The following is a 15,846-nucleotide window of genomic DNA, read 5'->3' as shown; positions in this document are numbered from 1 at the left end:
TCCCTCACTGAAGAAGGAAATTTAATAGGCTTGGTTTAGGGTAAATTAAACTCAAATCCAAGTTAGGAAAGCCTCTAGTGAGGACTCACTCTGGAAGATGCTACAGATGGCGGCTGGCTCCTTCACGGATGGCCCCATCTAGGGAACTTGAACACTGGGTCAACAGGAGCGGAGGCACGTATGATGCTAGGGTCCTCATCCTGACACTTCAGAGAGCAGACCCCCTCCATCGAATATCTGAAAATTACCATCCGTTAACCTAACATGACGAAGAGGATTGTAATTTTAATTTAGGTGACTTCATTCAACAGATGACACTCTGTGACTAGATTTTCTTGTGTATTACTTAACTGTATTTCGAAGCAATAACCTTAATAATTCTGATCAATTCTAATGTTATAATTGCTGCTGTCAGAATGCTGACTGAGGGTCTACCATGCCCCTGAAAAAAGAACATCTTTTCTTTTTTTCCTGCATGTTGTGGGAGACTGCAGACTAGAGAGAAACATTTAATGTCCACATAAAATCAATAAAAACATGTCTGTACCTACTTGGATGGTGTCTAACAATATCTTCAATTAGGATTACTGCTTTATAATCTACCAGACTTCTCCCTGCTAGAGTTTAACAAGTGAAATGAAATTCAGTGATACATTACCCTTCCAAACACCAACTCTTTCTTTCACTTGGCCTTTTGACTCCCTATATTTAGGGAAATGCATCATGTGATAGCAGCTGTCTTACAAAAATGGATGGAAAAACGGATACGATTTCTCAGCACAGATAAACCAATAACTTGTACTTAAAGGTGATCTCTTCTGAAAAAAAAAAAAATTTTAAAGCCGAAATCTTTGTACTACTATAGAACTAGGGTGGTGGAGGGGATGGTGTTTGAGAGCAGACTTAGAAGGTTGCTGTTTGGATGAGGAAGATAAGATACAACCAGAAGGAACTGAAGGGATTCAGAATAGCCTGTATGCCAGAGAAAACCAAAGCAGTTGTTCAGAAAGTATTTACTGAAATTCTCTGTTCCACCACTTATGCATGACTGCTAACCCAGATACAACTGCAGCAGCATTGTCACTCAATTCCCACAGAAGACAGCCATTTACTGTCTTCGTCTGAAATTTAGTAGACCAGTTTGAGACCAACCAGTCTTTCCTCATTCTCCATCCACAAACCCCAAAATTGTATTCTGTTCTTTTTAAGCTTATACATATGCACGCAAATCCAGAAGTTTACGTGTCTAGGCTGCCATCTCATTGCTTGCATAACTAAAAGATAGGTTTGATTTAAAACTAGAATTTGGCAAGTGAATAGTCCATGACACGGACCAAGTGCAGTTGGAATGCTTTAATAAAAATACATGGCCAAGCTACTTCACTTCGAAAAGCATCAATATACAGGCATGCTAGTCCCTCTTTGACTTTACATTTTGTCACCTTGGAAAAGAGCATGGATTTTCAGAAGACCCAACACACTGGGGAAATTTCATAGGCACGTGACCTTGTTTTTACTGGGCAACATAAATTTACAAGAAAAAAAATTTTAAACAACGGTCCTTCAATTACACCCCCTCATCAAATTGTAATTTTCATTGTTTTTATCTTTCTTGTTTTTGTCCATACACACTTGTCATAATTATACTCACTGTATCCACAATTAAAATTTTTTCACTTAAACTTACAATATTTCCCATGTTGTTTCGTAGTCAGTATCAGTAGTACAAATAAAAATTTTGAGTTTTATGCTATCTTGATCTGGTTTGGGATTAGGATAACATTTACACTTTTAAAAGTTGGGATACTTCCCATGCTTTTATATGTTCCAGAAAAATGTATAAAGCATAGGAATTAATTATTTCTTCAAAGTTTGAAAAAAAATCCAATGGATCTACCAAGTTATCTATCAAGTGTTTTGGGAACTGAGTTTACTAAAAACCTTAATTTTTCCTGCATTAGTGGTCATTTAAACCTTTTCTTATTATGAATTAATAATTTAATTTGTGTGGATAATAGCAATTCACTTCATCCATACATTTGCATACAGTATACTGTCAAACAATTGTGCATAGTACTTTATAATTTTTAAAAATATTTTTTGTTTAATAACTATATAATGCTTGCTATATCCTTTCTTATTTCCAACTTCAATTTGTGTCCATTTTTGCTTGAGGTTTTTTTTTGCGATACGCGGGCCTCTCCCGTTGCAGAGCACAGGCTCCGGACGCGCAGGCTCAGCGGCCATGGCCCACGGGCCCAGCCGCTCCGCAGCACGCAGGATCCTCCCGGACCAGGGCACGAACCCACGTCCCCTGCATCGGCAGGCGGACTCCCAACCACTGCGCCACCAGGGAAGCCCCTGCTTGAGTGTTTTTACTACTGACTTCAAAGAGCCAACTCTTGATTTTTATCTATTTTTCAGCTTCCATTTTACCACTTTTTGTTTTCTGTTTATTCTTTTTCAATTGTTTCTACTTGAATGACTTGGTTTATTTTCCTTTTTCTCAAAACATTCTGAATTACTTACAAGTTCTGTCAGTTAGGTATTAGTAGATAGTTCTAAATTTTTCATCATTGGCTAAATTATCTTTTATTGCATCTTTTACTTCTTTCGAGACCCAATTTGTTATTTACAAGGCTATGTATTTCTGAGTGTTTGGAGTTGTTTTCATTGTTGGAGTTGGAGATACAAAGAGAAAATGAGATGAAGTCCAAAATGTACTGAGATTTCCTCTGAGTCCTCACAGATCTTGTACTTATTTGTAGACACTTAAAAATCAGGTATCTGGCTAAATAACCTTAAGGATATATTAAGCAGACCAACTTTAAATTTCTTCATAAAGCCCTACCGTTCACATATCGAGCTCCTTGATGTTATAAGGACTAAATGCAGTAGTACTTGTGTAGTATTGCGTAGGGCCTAGCATGTCACAGCTATTCAATAAATGACTGGTGGCAATATGTGTAACAGCAGCGGTAACAGTCGTCTGGCAGTGGCTAGGCTCCTCCAACCCCTTGTGCAGGCTCAGCTACACCACCACCGATCTGGAGAAGAGTAACTCGCTGCGTCTCCTTGGTCGGGGCTTTCTTATCTGTGACATAATGTGGCTGAGCTGCATGCCCCCTGAAGTTACTAATTCCAGGGGTAACATTTCTAAATCTCACTGCCTGGCATTTTCAGGACCCGGAGTCTACCTACACCAGATGTAGGGCACACAATCCTTTGTAACGAAGCACTGAAGTCAAGACAGAAATTTTACCAAACTTGCCACTCCATCTGAAAGTTGTGGACACGTAGAAATTGATTCACTCTTTCCGGACTAAAAGCAAAACTTTCAAAGCTACTTACAGCCCTACTTGTGCGTTTCAGGAATAAAAGTAAGATTTCCAAAGCAATTTAAGCCACGTTTCCTTCACAAACGTCTTGGCACCCATGCTACTCTGTGTTCATTTTCCATCACTATAAGCAAGCAAAGAACTTAAGAGAAAAGATGGAGTACAGAGTATCTGCATGGCTGGTTATAATCTGGGACATTCCTCCATTATGCTTTATTCATAAAGCCAATACATATCTCCTCTAAGAATGTTTATCACTAAGATTAAAAATTTTTATTAAGGATGAAAACTTCCCAGTAAACCATCATCTACTAACAAGCGTATCTGCTAATTAAGAACAAAATGAAAGCTTTCAAACTGAATTATAGGCCATATGTACATAATCTGATGCACAAGCAATAAAAATTATGCCTTTACACCTGTCAAAAGAAAGCCCTCTGCTGCAGCTTTAATTCTGTTTCAAACAAGGTATCACGAAAAGCACGGACTTACCTGTGCGATAGACGAAATTGCCTTCGGTTTCTGACGATGAGGGAGATACCAATTCCTCCTCAAATTCATTGGAACTAAAAGATCCTGAATGGTTTCTCTGCCTTGTCTTTCCCATCATGGCAGCATTTGTGACCATGACGTGTCTCAAAGAGTCGTTAAGGTAACGATTCAACAAGCTGCTCTTGTATTTTGGGGGCGATACGTAGTCCTCATTGGCCCGTGACTCTGGCCTCACTCCAGCTTTTATGACTGAGCTCTCACTTTTAATCACAGGATGGTGAACTGCATTATTATAGCCTTCTTCATTCATGTGGTTTCGTGGAGGATTTTCTCCATCTAAGGGGGAAAAATATCACCAGGTAGTACTTACACATACTTCTCCCCAGCCACCCAACTGTTACATTTAGTGATTTAAAATATATATAGGAAGAATATTTAAAGTGTATAAAATTATCTTTGATAGTTAAGATTAATTTTTAGGCAAAGGAAAGCAGGAATCTATATAATCTCTCCCTTTGGTATGTTAATTTTAGTGAACTTCACAAAAAATGTTATTCTGACACATGATAAATCTATGAACAAGAGGAAGCAGCCACAATTTGGCTGCTCATTTACAGTATTGTAAAAGTAAAGCCACCTCATGCAATAAAAAGAACCATTACGGCACCATCGTGTTTTGTGGGATCAACCTTAAAAACAGCAATGGAAGTGAATGTCCCCTTACAAAGGCAGAGCAAAGAAAGCAAGATAAAAATACTAACAAACCTTCAGAACATGAGTCATCACTGCTTACACTCAGCCGCTCAGCGTTTCCTTGAACATACTTATTGTACAACTTTATTCTTAAGGCCCAGCTTAAATCTGGCTGTCGAACAGTATTCTTAAGCCGACGTCTTGCATTAGCAAACCAATTTGACACCTAAAAAAGTTTTATTTCTCAATTAACACACCATAAAAAAATTACCCATCCTACAATTACTTTCCCAGAAAGGACCTAAGCCTCTCTCATAATCTCTGATCATTACATATCTTCATGACATAACAGTATTGGACATTTATATCCATTCATTCATTCAACAAATGTGCTGAGCACTTACTACACAGAATGAGCACTAACTGTATTCTGGGAACAAAAAAAATATTGAAGGGCTTTGCCATAAAATTTTCAGTCTAGTAAGAAAGGTAGGAGAGTACACAAATAACTCTAGTATCTACTCACAACAGCCAAGACATGAAAGTAACCTAAATATCCATCAACAGATGAATAGATAAAGAAGATGTGGTACATATATACAATGGAATATTACTCAGCCATAAAAAAGAATGAAATAATGCCATTTGCATCAACATGATGGACCTAGAGATTATCATACTAACTGAAGTACATCAGAAAAAGAAAGACAAATACCATATGATATCATTTATATGTGGAATCCAAAATATGACACAAATGAACCTAACTATGAAACAGAATCACAGACATGGGGAACAGACTGGTGGTTGCGAAGGGGCAGGGGTTTGGGGGAGGGATGGACTGGGAGTTTGGGATGAGCTGATGTGAGTTTTTATATACAGGATGGATAAACAACAAGGTCCTACTATAGAGCACAGAGAAGTATATGCAATATCCTGTGATAAACCGTAATGGAAAAGAATATAACAAAAAAGAATATCTATGTGTGTGCGTGTGTGTGCGTGCGTGTGTGTTTTTTATATATATATGTATAACTGAATCACTTTGCTGTACAGCAGTAATTAACACATTGTAAACCAACTTACTTCAATAAAAAAACAAATAACTAATATAGGAAAGAATGTGATAAATGGCTTAAGACGCATTAAAATGCAATGTTACAGGTGCAACGAAGGAGGGGTTACTTTGATGTGACTCATGACTTCATGAAGAATTTAAGCTAGATTTTGAAGGACTAGGTCAGGGATAATGGGTAGGGAAGTGTGTTTCCAACAGAGAAGACATGGGAACAAATGTAAGTCAAATTCCCGAGACACTGTGGTAGGTAACTAAGAAGGAAGAAAGAGATGCCCTTGAGTTATCAAACTTGTGTAAGAAGAGAAGATAGTGCCAATTTGAGAAAGTAGAATTGTTTAAGGGTGAAATGATGCCTTTGGTTTGGGAATGTTTAGCTTGAGATACTAGAAAAGCACACAGGGGAAACGTGCAGCAAGAAAATAAAAATGGCATCTGAGATCTAAGGGCAAGGAAGATCAGATCTGGGTCAAATGCACCAAGGTGAGAGCTGAGGCTGTGAGAGCAGACAGAATGCAAAGAGGGCCAAGGACCAAACCCTGGAAGCCTCCAGCAATTAAGGAGGTAGGAGCTGGCAAAACGGTCAGAGACAGAGCAATCAGACAAGCAGAGAGAGAGAAAAAAGCCAAATAATACCCAGCTTTAAGCTAAAAATCTAGTGCTTCCAAATAGGTGATGGCAAAGAAATGAACACTGCAAAACAAGGTTAGTTCCATTGTTTTTGTTTAAGGTGCTACTGGATTTCTAGAGGCTAAAATGTCACTTGACATTTCTTTTTAAACATCAAGCTACCATCAGAATATATATATTAAAAACAGGAAAGGCCAATGCTTGCCTTGAAAAGGATGAAAAGTGCAAAGAGGATTACGTTTTTCTACGAATTTTTTCCGTAACATGACTCCACAGCACATTAATGGTTTGTGTGGTGATGCTTGCACTGGAATTTTTTTTTCTTTTTTAAATTTATACTATAAATACACAACTTTTGCACATTACTCAAGCCTTAATTATTGAATGAACCTGTGGTGAATCCTACATTAAAAAAAAACCAAAACTATAATTTTTTTCTTTTTTTCCCCATGGGTAAAACATGGTAGTCTTCCCCAGTTTATATATGCACAAACCATATCATATATAATATATATTAAGTGTTACTTCCCTTTGTGTCTTAAGCAATGATAACTGTCCTCAAATTTATGTGCAGTGGTGTAATATCTCACCACGGCACTTCAGAAGCCTTCGGCTCCACCAACCCCTCTTCCTGCCAAGCTGTGCTATTATTACTAGGGTTTAGTCTGACTTTGAATTCTCTGTCTCCTCCAACCTCTACAGACACCTTCTGGGACTGTTCATTCAGCAAACACATACTGAGTAGCTCCTGTGCTTTAGCCATGATATTAAGTGCTAGGAATGAATAAACTTTGTGCCCTGCACACACAGAAGGACTAAAAGTGAAGAGCTACACGTGATTAACTATGATACATGGGTGAACCTGCACTATGGAGGCATGACATGCCTGGCCCATTTCCTCTCAAACCTCCCTCTATTCTCCAAGGCGTGGCCGAAATGTTCGCCCATGTCCTCATGAGTACCAGCTGGGAATTTTAGAACAGAATTTTTCCGAACTTCCCTGTCTTCCATTCTATCCACTTGAATGGATCTTAACAACCATCATCAAATTCAAGTGTTGGTGCACCGTTATGATTTAATTACTTACTTAACGTCTTCACATCTTCATGCATGTCCTGTCATCCTCTAACTGTGGTATAATGGAAGGAGACCTGGTTTCCTGTTCTGACTTAGCCAAAAACAGGCTGTGTGAGTTTACATAGCTCATTCATCTTTTCAGAACTTCATGGTTCCTGACATCCTTGCCAACTCTGAAAATTAAGATCCGTGAATGTCATCCATGCTCCCCTAAAAAGTGTTCATTCATCTCCTTTATGGTTGGTACCAACCTATCTTCTCCTGACCACTACTCCCTTCAGCAATCAGAGAGGTGTTTTATGTCCTTCTCTGTTCCTTTTGCACACAGAGGACAGCCTGCAACTTCCCCCATGCCTATGTCACTTATATTTATTAGAATCCAACTCCCAAACTTTTTTTGTTACTTTCTTTACTAAACATCATGTAATTCAGAGGCTAATCTTAAATCTTAACTGACCTTAACACTTTTTTTTAAAGTCTTTACTGAATTTGTTACAATATTGCTTCTGTTTTATGTTTCGGTTTTGTGGCCGCGAGGCCTGTGGGATCTTAGCTCCGCCACCAGGTATCGAACCCGCACCCCCTGCATTGGAAGGCGAAGTCTTAACCACTGGATCGCCAGGGAAGTCCCCGACCTTAACTCTTAATACAAGCAACACACAGTACCACACAGTGTAAAATCCAATTCTTATGAAACTCTTCATATTTTTATTAAAACGCGATGGACTTCAAACTTTAAAAACAATCAATATACTTATAATTCTAACATACAAAAATAGGGACCTTTAAATGTCATGGTGGCATTAACTAGCTTTTCATATATAGGAGGCGTATCATTTTTTACGTTTTGTATACTCATAGCTCTTAACAGAGTTTATTAATTATACATCAGAAGATTTTCCATAAAGGTTTGATGGTGTCTAACAGGCTATTTCTAAACTGATTTCGTAAGTTTGACCGGCACCCAACCTACTAATACATTTACTCTGCCAGTGTTTTATTATCAGCAACTTACAGTACAACCTAAGGGCTGGATATAGTCAGGGGTGTTGAATATCTTCTTGTGTTAAGTCATGCAAACAGCAGACAATAGTTGGTGAACAAATCTGCACGAGTATCAGCTCACTTCATCCTGATGAAGTGATGCAAATGCCATCCATTTCACTGAAGGTAAAAAAGCACCAGCTCAAATTCTCTACCTTTAACTTACTATGGATTCCTTCAGGTTATCATTCAAATTCTTTTGAAATTCTATTTTACATGAAACAGGCCTCCTTACCAAGGACAGGTTCTGCAACAGCATTTTAACGTCAAACTCAGAGCTTTAAAAACACTGCATTTTATAGCGAAAGCTTAGAGAACAAAATATCTAGAAGCTGGAAGAGAAAGCTCAGTAGCTTTCATCCTACGCAGCCGTGTTTACATTCATCACACTGGCAGAGCAATCATTATAGTAAACCCAAGGGGATACTCTGGCATCTGTCCACCTTTGAACACACAGAATTAACAACACAGATTCAGTCATTCAACTGAAATATCGAACACCTCACTTCTACACCATGTAGTCTGACACTGGGAATAACGTAGAAGGACCAATCTGAGATTTTGTTGAATATTTAACAGTAGCCATAATTCTTGCAGTTGATAAGTACACACACATCTCAGCAGAAGCACTGCATACCAAGCAAAAGCTATGTCAACACAGGGGCAAAATCTTGCAACACACCAGATTTAACCAAATGGTACATGGCTGTATCACAGGAACTGGAAACTTCTACTGTAAGAAAAGGGAGCATTAACATCCAATCACTAAAATGTAGTCTCAAACTCCACTTGCATTGCACTCTGTATGTGATCATAAAAATAATCATTCCACTATTATAATCCAGAAAAAAACATAAATATATTTTAAATATATACACATAAACAATGGGAAATATTGAAACCAGGTACAGCCCCCATCTGCCCTTCTTTTAAAAAACTTCTTCAGGGGCAATTATTCCCTGAGTAAGCTCCATATCCTACAGTAATACAAAGCCCCAGTCGCATATCTGTTATTCCACACTGTTATTCTGGTTATATTTTGAAAGTAGAGAGTATATTTTTATAATGTTTGAACAACGGTCAGTCATAGAAACCAAGCAAAATGGAGTATTTCGGTTGGTTAAAGTGAAAACACACACACACACATATCATCTTCCTGTTAGTTTTATAAAAATGCTTATATCTTAGTAGGAAGATGGCAGATTAATAATGCAAACAGTTATAATAAATTAAGACAAGTTGCTAAGTCTAGTGAGTAGAAAAAAAAGAAAGCTGCAGAAATACCTCTCTCTGCCTCATCTTTCAGGAATGAACAAAATGTAGTGTTGATTAATGTCCTTAGAGCTTCTGTTTATCAGAAAAAGTTACTTCTGTGGTCCTAAAAAATTCCCTCATTAAAGCTTCAGCATTCTGTCTCCAGGCTTCATGGAGATTGCTGACCAAGTTTTACACCCTTCAGAGTAGCAAAATAAGGCAAAAGTACTGCTTATGAAAGGTTTGATAGCTTGACACACAACCAAAAGGGAACTATGAAGGGTAAAAGAAGTGTTCAAAAACAAAAGGCACTCTTGCAGTTAAGGAATAAAACGATCATGCTGACAACTTATTAATATAAATTATGAGAAGCAGAGACAAGAGGTATTATAATAAACGAGAAATAGAGACTGGAGCTAGAAATATGGGAAACCCTCCATATTTGTCTATTGACATAAAATATGACATATTTCCAGATATACTAAAAATAATAAGGTGAGTTATATGCTTGTTCTGTAGAACATGTACCATTAAAGTTAACGAGCTGCCCTCTGTGAGCTCCCTACAGTGAGATGGATTTTAAAACTAGAATATCTTAGTCTGATTTCAAGACATTCTCCAGTTTTCCACAATATGTTTGGGGAAGTCACATGGTGATTGCAGTAGTATTCCCCAGTGAGAACCTATTCAGTCTGCAAACATGTATGAAGAGTTTACTATATGGAAAGTACTGGGCTGGGGTGAAACGGGAGGATGAAGATGAATAAGACATGATCACTCTTCTCAAGAAGGCTGACTCCACAGGAGAAATTTATTCACTGGGAGAACCTGATTCATGAAACAGGGGTCTAATTTGCAGGGCTCAAAAGCTTTATTCAGATCACAGCTCGATATTTTTCCCCCAGAAGTGAAATGTATTGACATAATTTATTTGGTTTCCACAGCGTCAGAATTTGCTTTGGATGTTTAGTAAATGTCTGACTTATACAAACCCCTTATATTCATAAATATATATATTTTTTCTTACACAGACATTCCGTTGTGCCTAATGGAGAAGAGGTGGACCCAACCTGAATGGTATATAAGGGTCCCTTGGTTATTCTATACGTTTGATTTTTTCCGTTTATCACTTTAAAGTTCCAGAAACCAACTTCATTTATTATAAAACTTGGAAATCATTAAATAGGTATCACTTATAATTATAAATAATTACCTTTCTTTGCCCCATTTAAAAATTACATATTTGCATGCATTTTTATTTGAAGACTAGTGTGAGAGAAAATATAATGGGAAAGATTTTCATTACATGAACAAAAACGTCATGTAAATTAGAAAAATGCAATAGTCTTACCAAGATCTTAATGCAAAAAGAATTATTTGTATTTGAACTATCATTACAGGTAGAGAATAATTTGATTCTGTATTAGAATGACAGCTACTTGTATTGCAACTCAGAAAAACTACCACAAGTGAAAATTTAAATGTCTCTGCTAATGCCAAATAATACTTTTCGTAGCTAAAAATGTCCTAAATATGCCATAAGCATTTGTTGCTTTCTGTCTGAAAGAATGGCAAGTATTAAACATGGAACTATGTAATCAATAAGTTAATATTTTACTGTTGACATCAAAGTGAACTATTTAAATAGCTCTATAAATTTGTGTGTTTTGAAAATAAATAGCATACCAGTTTAAAGTCAAATTTGAATGTATGCATTTATTTTCTTAAGTTTTTCTGGCTGAAATTACTTATTTAAAAACTACTTGTGAAAATCACTGAAAGTTCATAGTTTTGTGTTAAACAGATATTAAGCCAAGAACACTAAATTAATTTTCCCCTCCAGCGCCGCAGCAAATCACCATTAATACTATTGCCTCGTAATATAAAGCAGAAGAGATGTTTGTTTTTCTCTACAACTGTATTCTGAAAACAAGCAAAAAAATGCTTATTACAGTTTTAATAAGTCTGAGTACAAGTCAATTTTCATGCTTCGTCCAACTTTCTAGTAATTCCTAAAATGATAATCTTAAATACTCTGGAAAGCAATTTTTATGTTATCTAGTAGTTAAACGTTCCCTGTTACTTTGGGGTTCTCACTTACTATACCCGTCACAGAACGACCAAAGTTTCACAAATGCAGTGATGCAGTGCTACTGCAACGGACGCGACTTCTCAGCTCAGGTAGCACCTCCTCTCCTCTTTCTGAGTGAATCTGCTCTGCCTGCACGCATGAAAGTTCACGTCACTGCATTTATGAAAGGAAACTGGTGTGCCGGCCAGAGCACGTGGTATGGACCCGCGGCGTTTCCAGGCCCACCTCTACCCCTCAACACAGCCTTCTCCTGCCTTGGTTACATCACCTGCGAAAGGCTGACAACACGTGCTCTACCTCACCGGGTTTTGCGAGCATCAGGTGCCGCCACGGAGGGAAACCTGTGCACAGCAGTACTGCTCGCTAGAAATGGAGCAAGCTTAGGCCGCCCCTATGCACTTGACCAGGTACCCGCCATCTGAGATCTGCCCCTTAACCCAAGGACAAAGATACCGCCAGCAAAGCCGCGTGGAGTCTAGCTAAGGCCCAGGGTGCCTCTTAAAAAGGAAAAACCTCCCAAACCCGCTTCTGGCCCTTCCAGCCCACCTACTAGCTCTGTCAGGAGCGGTCAACTTGAAAGGTACCCTGTAACTTGACCTTTAACATGGGGCCCCAATGTGGGGTGCCCTTCTGCCTGGTTTTCAAAGTGTGGTGCGGCCAGCAGCTTATGCATCACCCCAAGAACGTGTTAGAAATACAAAGCACCGTCCCCGGCCAGGACCTCCTGCGAACTCCGGGCTGGGTGGGGGGCGGCGGCAGCGTGTGTTTTAACGAGCCCTCGGGCGACCCCGACGCAAATCACTGCGGGGTAGTGCCCGCTGGAGCCACCGCCGCGTGCATGAGCTCCGCGCTCGCCTTTGCCCTGCCCTCCTTAGCAAGCGCCACACGACCCCTGCTGCGCCAAGCCTCCGGAAGACGGTCGGAGACGCAGCAACTCCCCAGACCACCGCTCCGGCCCTGGGCCCGCCCCGCACCAGCCTCAGGCAGAGCGGCGGCAGCGTCCGGACGGCCGGTCTCGGCCCACCCGTGCCCAGCGGCGGGAGGCGCAGGGCCGCCGCTCAGCCTCGCCGAGGGAGGGTCGGGGCTCGTGGGCCCCGATTACCTGCACTAGCGTCATCTGCGAGCCGAGCGCCAGGAGAATCTTCTCCGTCTTGGTGGGGTACGGATTGTCGCGGTGCTTGTACAGCCACTGCTTGAGGGGCCGCGCCATGTCCTGCAGGGCCTGCCGCTTGTGCCTCACCTTCCCGCCATTCTGCCGGGCCCTGGGACACCGGGAGAGGAGGGGTTCCCGGTGAGCCGCGCCGGCCGAGCGCCGCCCGCCGGGCCCCCGGGTCCGCACGCGCTTCAGCCCGGTCGACCCCGGCCCCGCGCGCCCGGACGCGGAGGCCAGGCAGGGGTGGGAGGCGCACAGGGTCAGGGCGCGCGGGGCCGGCCCGGGTGGCACAGGACGGGCGTGGGGCGGCGAAGGCCGCCAGGTTTATATGGAAAAGGGGGAAATCCTGAAGCCAGAAGTTAGAGGTTTAGGTGATCTGAGGGAAGCTCTTTTGTTATTCAAGCCACAGACCTGCGCAGCAGGGCCGGCACCGTCCCTCGCCCGCCTGCGCCGCGCCCTCCAGGGGCCCTGGCCTCAGGGGATGAGTAGTGGCTGCGGCCGGCTCTCGAATGTTCTTTCAGGGACTCATGCCCGCCGCTCGGGGCTTCCCGTCGCCCACTGGACGTTGGGAACAAAGCAAGGGGTGATGGCCGCCCCGCTGCCCTGGTTCTCTTCAAGCTCTCCGCTGTACCCTTTGATCCTCGTGTAAAGGGGAAGCTTTCCAAGAAGGGGTTTGTGGAGAAAAATGCAGAACCGAAAACAAAAACACACACGAAAAAGCGGAAAGAAAAAACCCAAAACACTGTAGGGAGCTTTTCACGACAAAAGGGCGAGCTTAAAAGTATGGAAGGTCTGTCCCACGGGGTAACGTAAAAAGACCCCGGGAGAAGCATATTCCGAGGAAGGGCGGGAAGCAGCCGGCAGCCGGGCCTCGGCGCTGCGCTCCCCAGCGGCTCCGCGAGGTGTCGCCGCGCCGCCGCCCGCGCGCCCAGCCACTCCGCAAGGCTCGCGCGCCTGCGCCGCAGCCTCCGGGACTTCTGCCTCTTTAAACACTTTGAAATGCAATTCCATCCGTGAGGACTGGTAGTAACATTTTGACGAAACCTAATCTTTATTTCCCTAACCAGCAACAACAAGCAGCTGATGCAATCTTCCAGGTGGACCGGCCAGGACGGCCGCCCCTCCCCCCGCGGGGTGCTCCCGGAGCCGCGGGACGTGGCGGGGCTACAGGCGGCCCTCCTCCGCAGCCGGAGCCGCTGGTGGCCCGCGAGCTCTCGCCCCCGCCCACCCCACCCCCGCAGCCCCTCAGGTCGCTAAACCGAAACCCGGCCCGGCAGGCCAGCGCCCCCCCCCCCTCCGGGCTCGCGGCGGGCCCCGCCGAGACGCGCGCGCGTCCGGGGCATCCTGCGGAGGGCCGACCTTCCCAACACCTTGGCCGATGCAAGGCCCTGTCGTGACACAAGGGGGGAAGCCCACGGGGCTGGCCTGACCTGAGGGGGCGGGGGGGGAGCCCCGACTGCTTGGCCCTGCTCTGCGCCCGTGCATCCCGCTCAGCCCTTTCTCCCTCCCCAGCGGCCGCGCGTCAGCACCCGCGGTTGGGAGAGAGGCACGTAACCCCCGCCCCCAGGTCCAGGCATCTGAGGACTAAGAGGCGGTTTCAGGTGTCCTCAGTTTCCAACGAGCCTCTTTGGAGCCCTTCTGACGAATCGACCCCCCCACACTTTGAACAACTACTCCCTTAAAATGTGAATGCGCGAACCCAGGAGGCGGAGACCGCTCCTCCCGGAAAAGTCGGGGGCCCTAAGGCGCAGGCCCCGGTTGTCACCAGCACGCCCAAGCCCTTCACCGCCCCCACCTCTCGCGGAGCGGGCGGGGGCCCCGGGAGGGTGCGCATACCCGGTCCTCCGGTGTCTCAGGCCCAGGTTGTCCTTGAGGGGCGCGCCGTCCGTAATGCCCACCTCGGGGCGAGCGTGCGTACTGTCCAGGACGCCGCCGTAGGGCCTGCCGCCCCGCTCCCGCTCCGGAGCCCCGCGGTCCTCAAAAAGCACGGCGCCGCTGAGCTTGTTGAAGACGATGGTGTTCATGGCGCGCGCAGACAGGGCCGCGCGGCGCGGCCGCAGCGCCTTGGGGCCGGGCCGCCGGGAGCTCCGCAGGGCTCGGGTTCTAGAAGATCAAAATGCAGTATATTACTCGCCGAGAGCGCTCACCCTCCTGAGCGTCCCGAGCCCCGAACCCGGCCGCGGCGCGGGGCTGCGGAGCCCAGGGGAGGAGCGGCGCCGCCGCACCTGAACGCGGGAACCCCCGCCTCCCCCCTGGCTGGTTACACCGCTCCGCCGCAACGCCCGTCACCCGCCCCCGAACGCTCCCGGGGCAGGTACCCACCCTCCTCTTAGCCCCGGCCACCCAGCTCCCAAAGAATCTCAGCCGGCAACAGTTAACCCGCGGGGGCGAAGCAAAGTGACTCCTCAAGGAGCCTTGCCTGAGTTGGTTTTAATCTGGATGAAGCCCGCTCCGGAAAGCGGAGGGCAGGCGCGGGGCCGCGCGGTGTTCTTCAGTCAAAACGGAAGACTACAGCCTGTCAGAGCTCCCACTCGGGGTCGTAAGGAGGGATTGGAAGAAAGGAAAAATTGGGGGGAACATGAACAACCGCTTTCGCAAGCCCCAGTCAATGAGTCCCAGGCCGCACTGGGATTTCGGGGATTTGCATGTTTTCTAGGTCCTGGATGGTTTGGCTGAAACCCCTGCGTCCCTTTTCCGGCTACAGCCCTTGGCGCGGGGGTGAGGGCAGGAAAGTTAGCAGATTCCAGAGCTAGAAAGTGAAGTGGGCTCAGGGACAAATGCACCATGCCCTCCCCTCCCTCCGAGTCTCCTACCACCCCACAGCCCGCTCCGGACGCGCTGGGTCCGGCACCCCGCCCGCTCCCCCCCCCCCCCCCGCGAGCCAGTGGCCAGTGCTGTCCTCTTCCGCAGCGCGGGTGCGAGCCGCGAGCTCGGAGTCCTTCCACACCCACCCCTCTCTGGGGTCTCGGAGAACCATTTCAGACGTTGAGAAGGGGTT

General features: G+C 44.5%; 1 protein-coding gene across 1 annotated transcript in view; it reads right to left on the bottom strand.

The window, feature by feature from the left end:
• MKX (mohawk homeobox) overlaps positions 1-14,872 on the bottom strand; it is a gene marked incomplete at both ends in the record, with an annotated part of 59,387 nt that extends 44,515 nt beyond the window's left edge. The window contains 4 exons of the mRNA XM_082648149.1: positions 3,831-4,166; positions 4,596-4,749; positions 12,798-12,957; positions 14,685-14,872. Coding sequence (XP_082504275.1) covers positions 3,831-4,166; positions 4,596-4,749; positions 12,798-12,957; positions 14,685-14,872 — 838 coding nt within the window. The remainder of the gene's footprint in view (positions 1-3,830; positions 4,167-4,595; positions 4,750-12,797; positions 12,958-14,684) is intronic.
• Positions 14,873-15,846: the final 974 nt, after the last annotated feature.

This window comes from Grampus griseus (genome assembly GCF_964374135.1).
Source record: "Grampus griseus genome assembly, chromosome: 2".
NCBI classification, from domain to species: domain Eukaryota; kingdom Metazoa; phylum Chordata; class Mammalia; order Artiodactyla; family Delphinidae; genus Grampus; species Grampus griseus.
The sequence above is the reverse complement of the archived record's forward strand: the minus strand, read 5'-3'. Positions and strand labels throughout refer to the sequence as shown.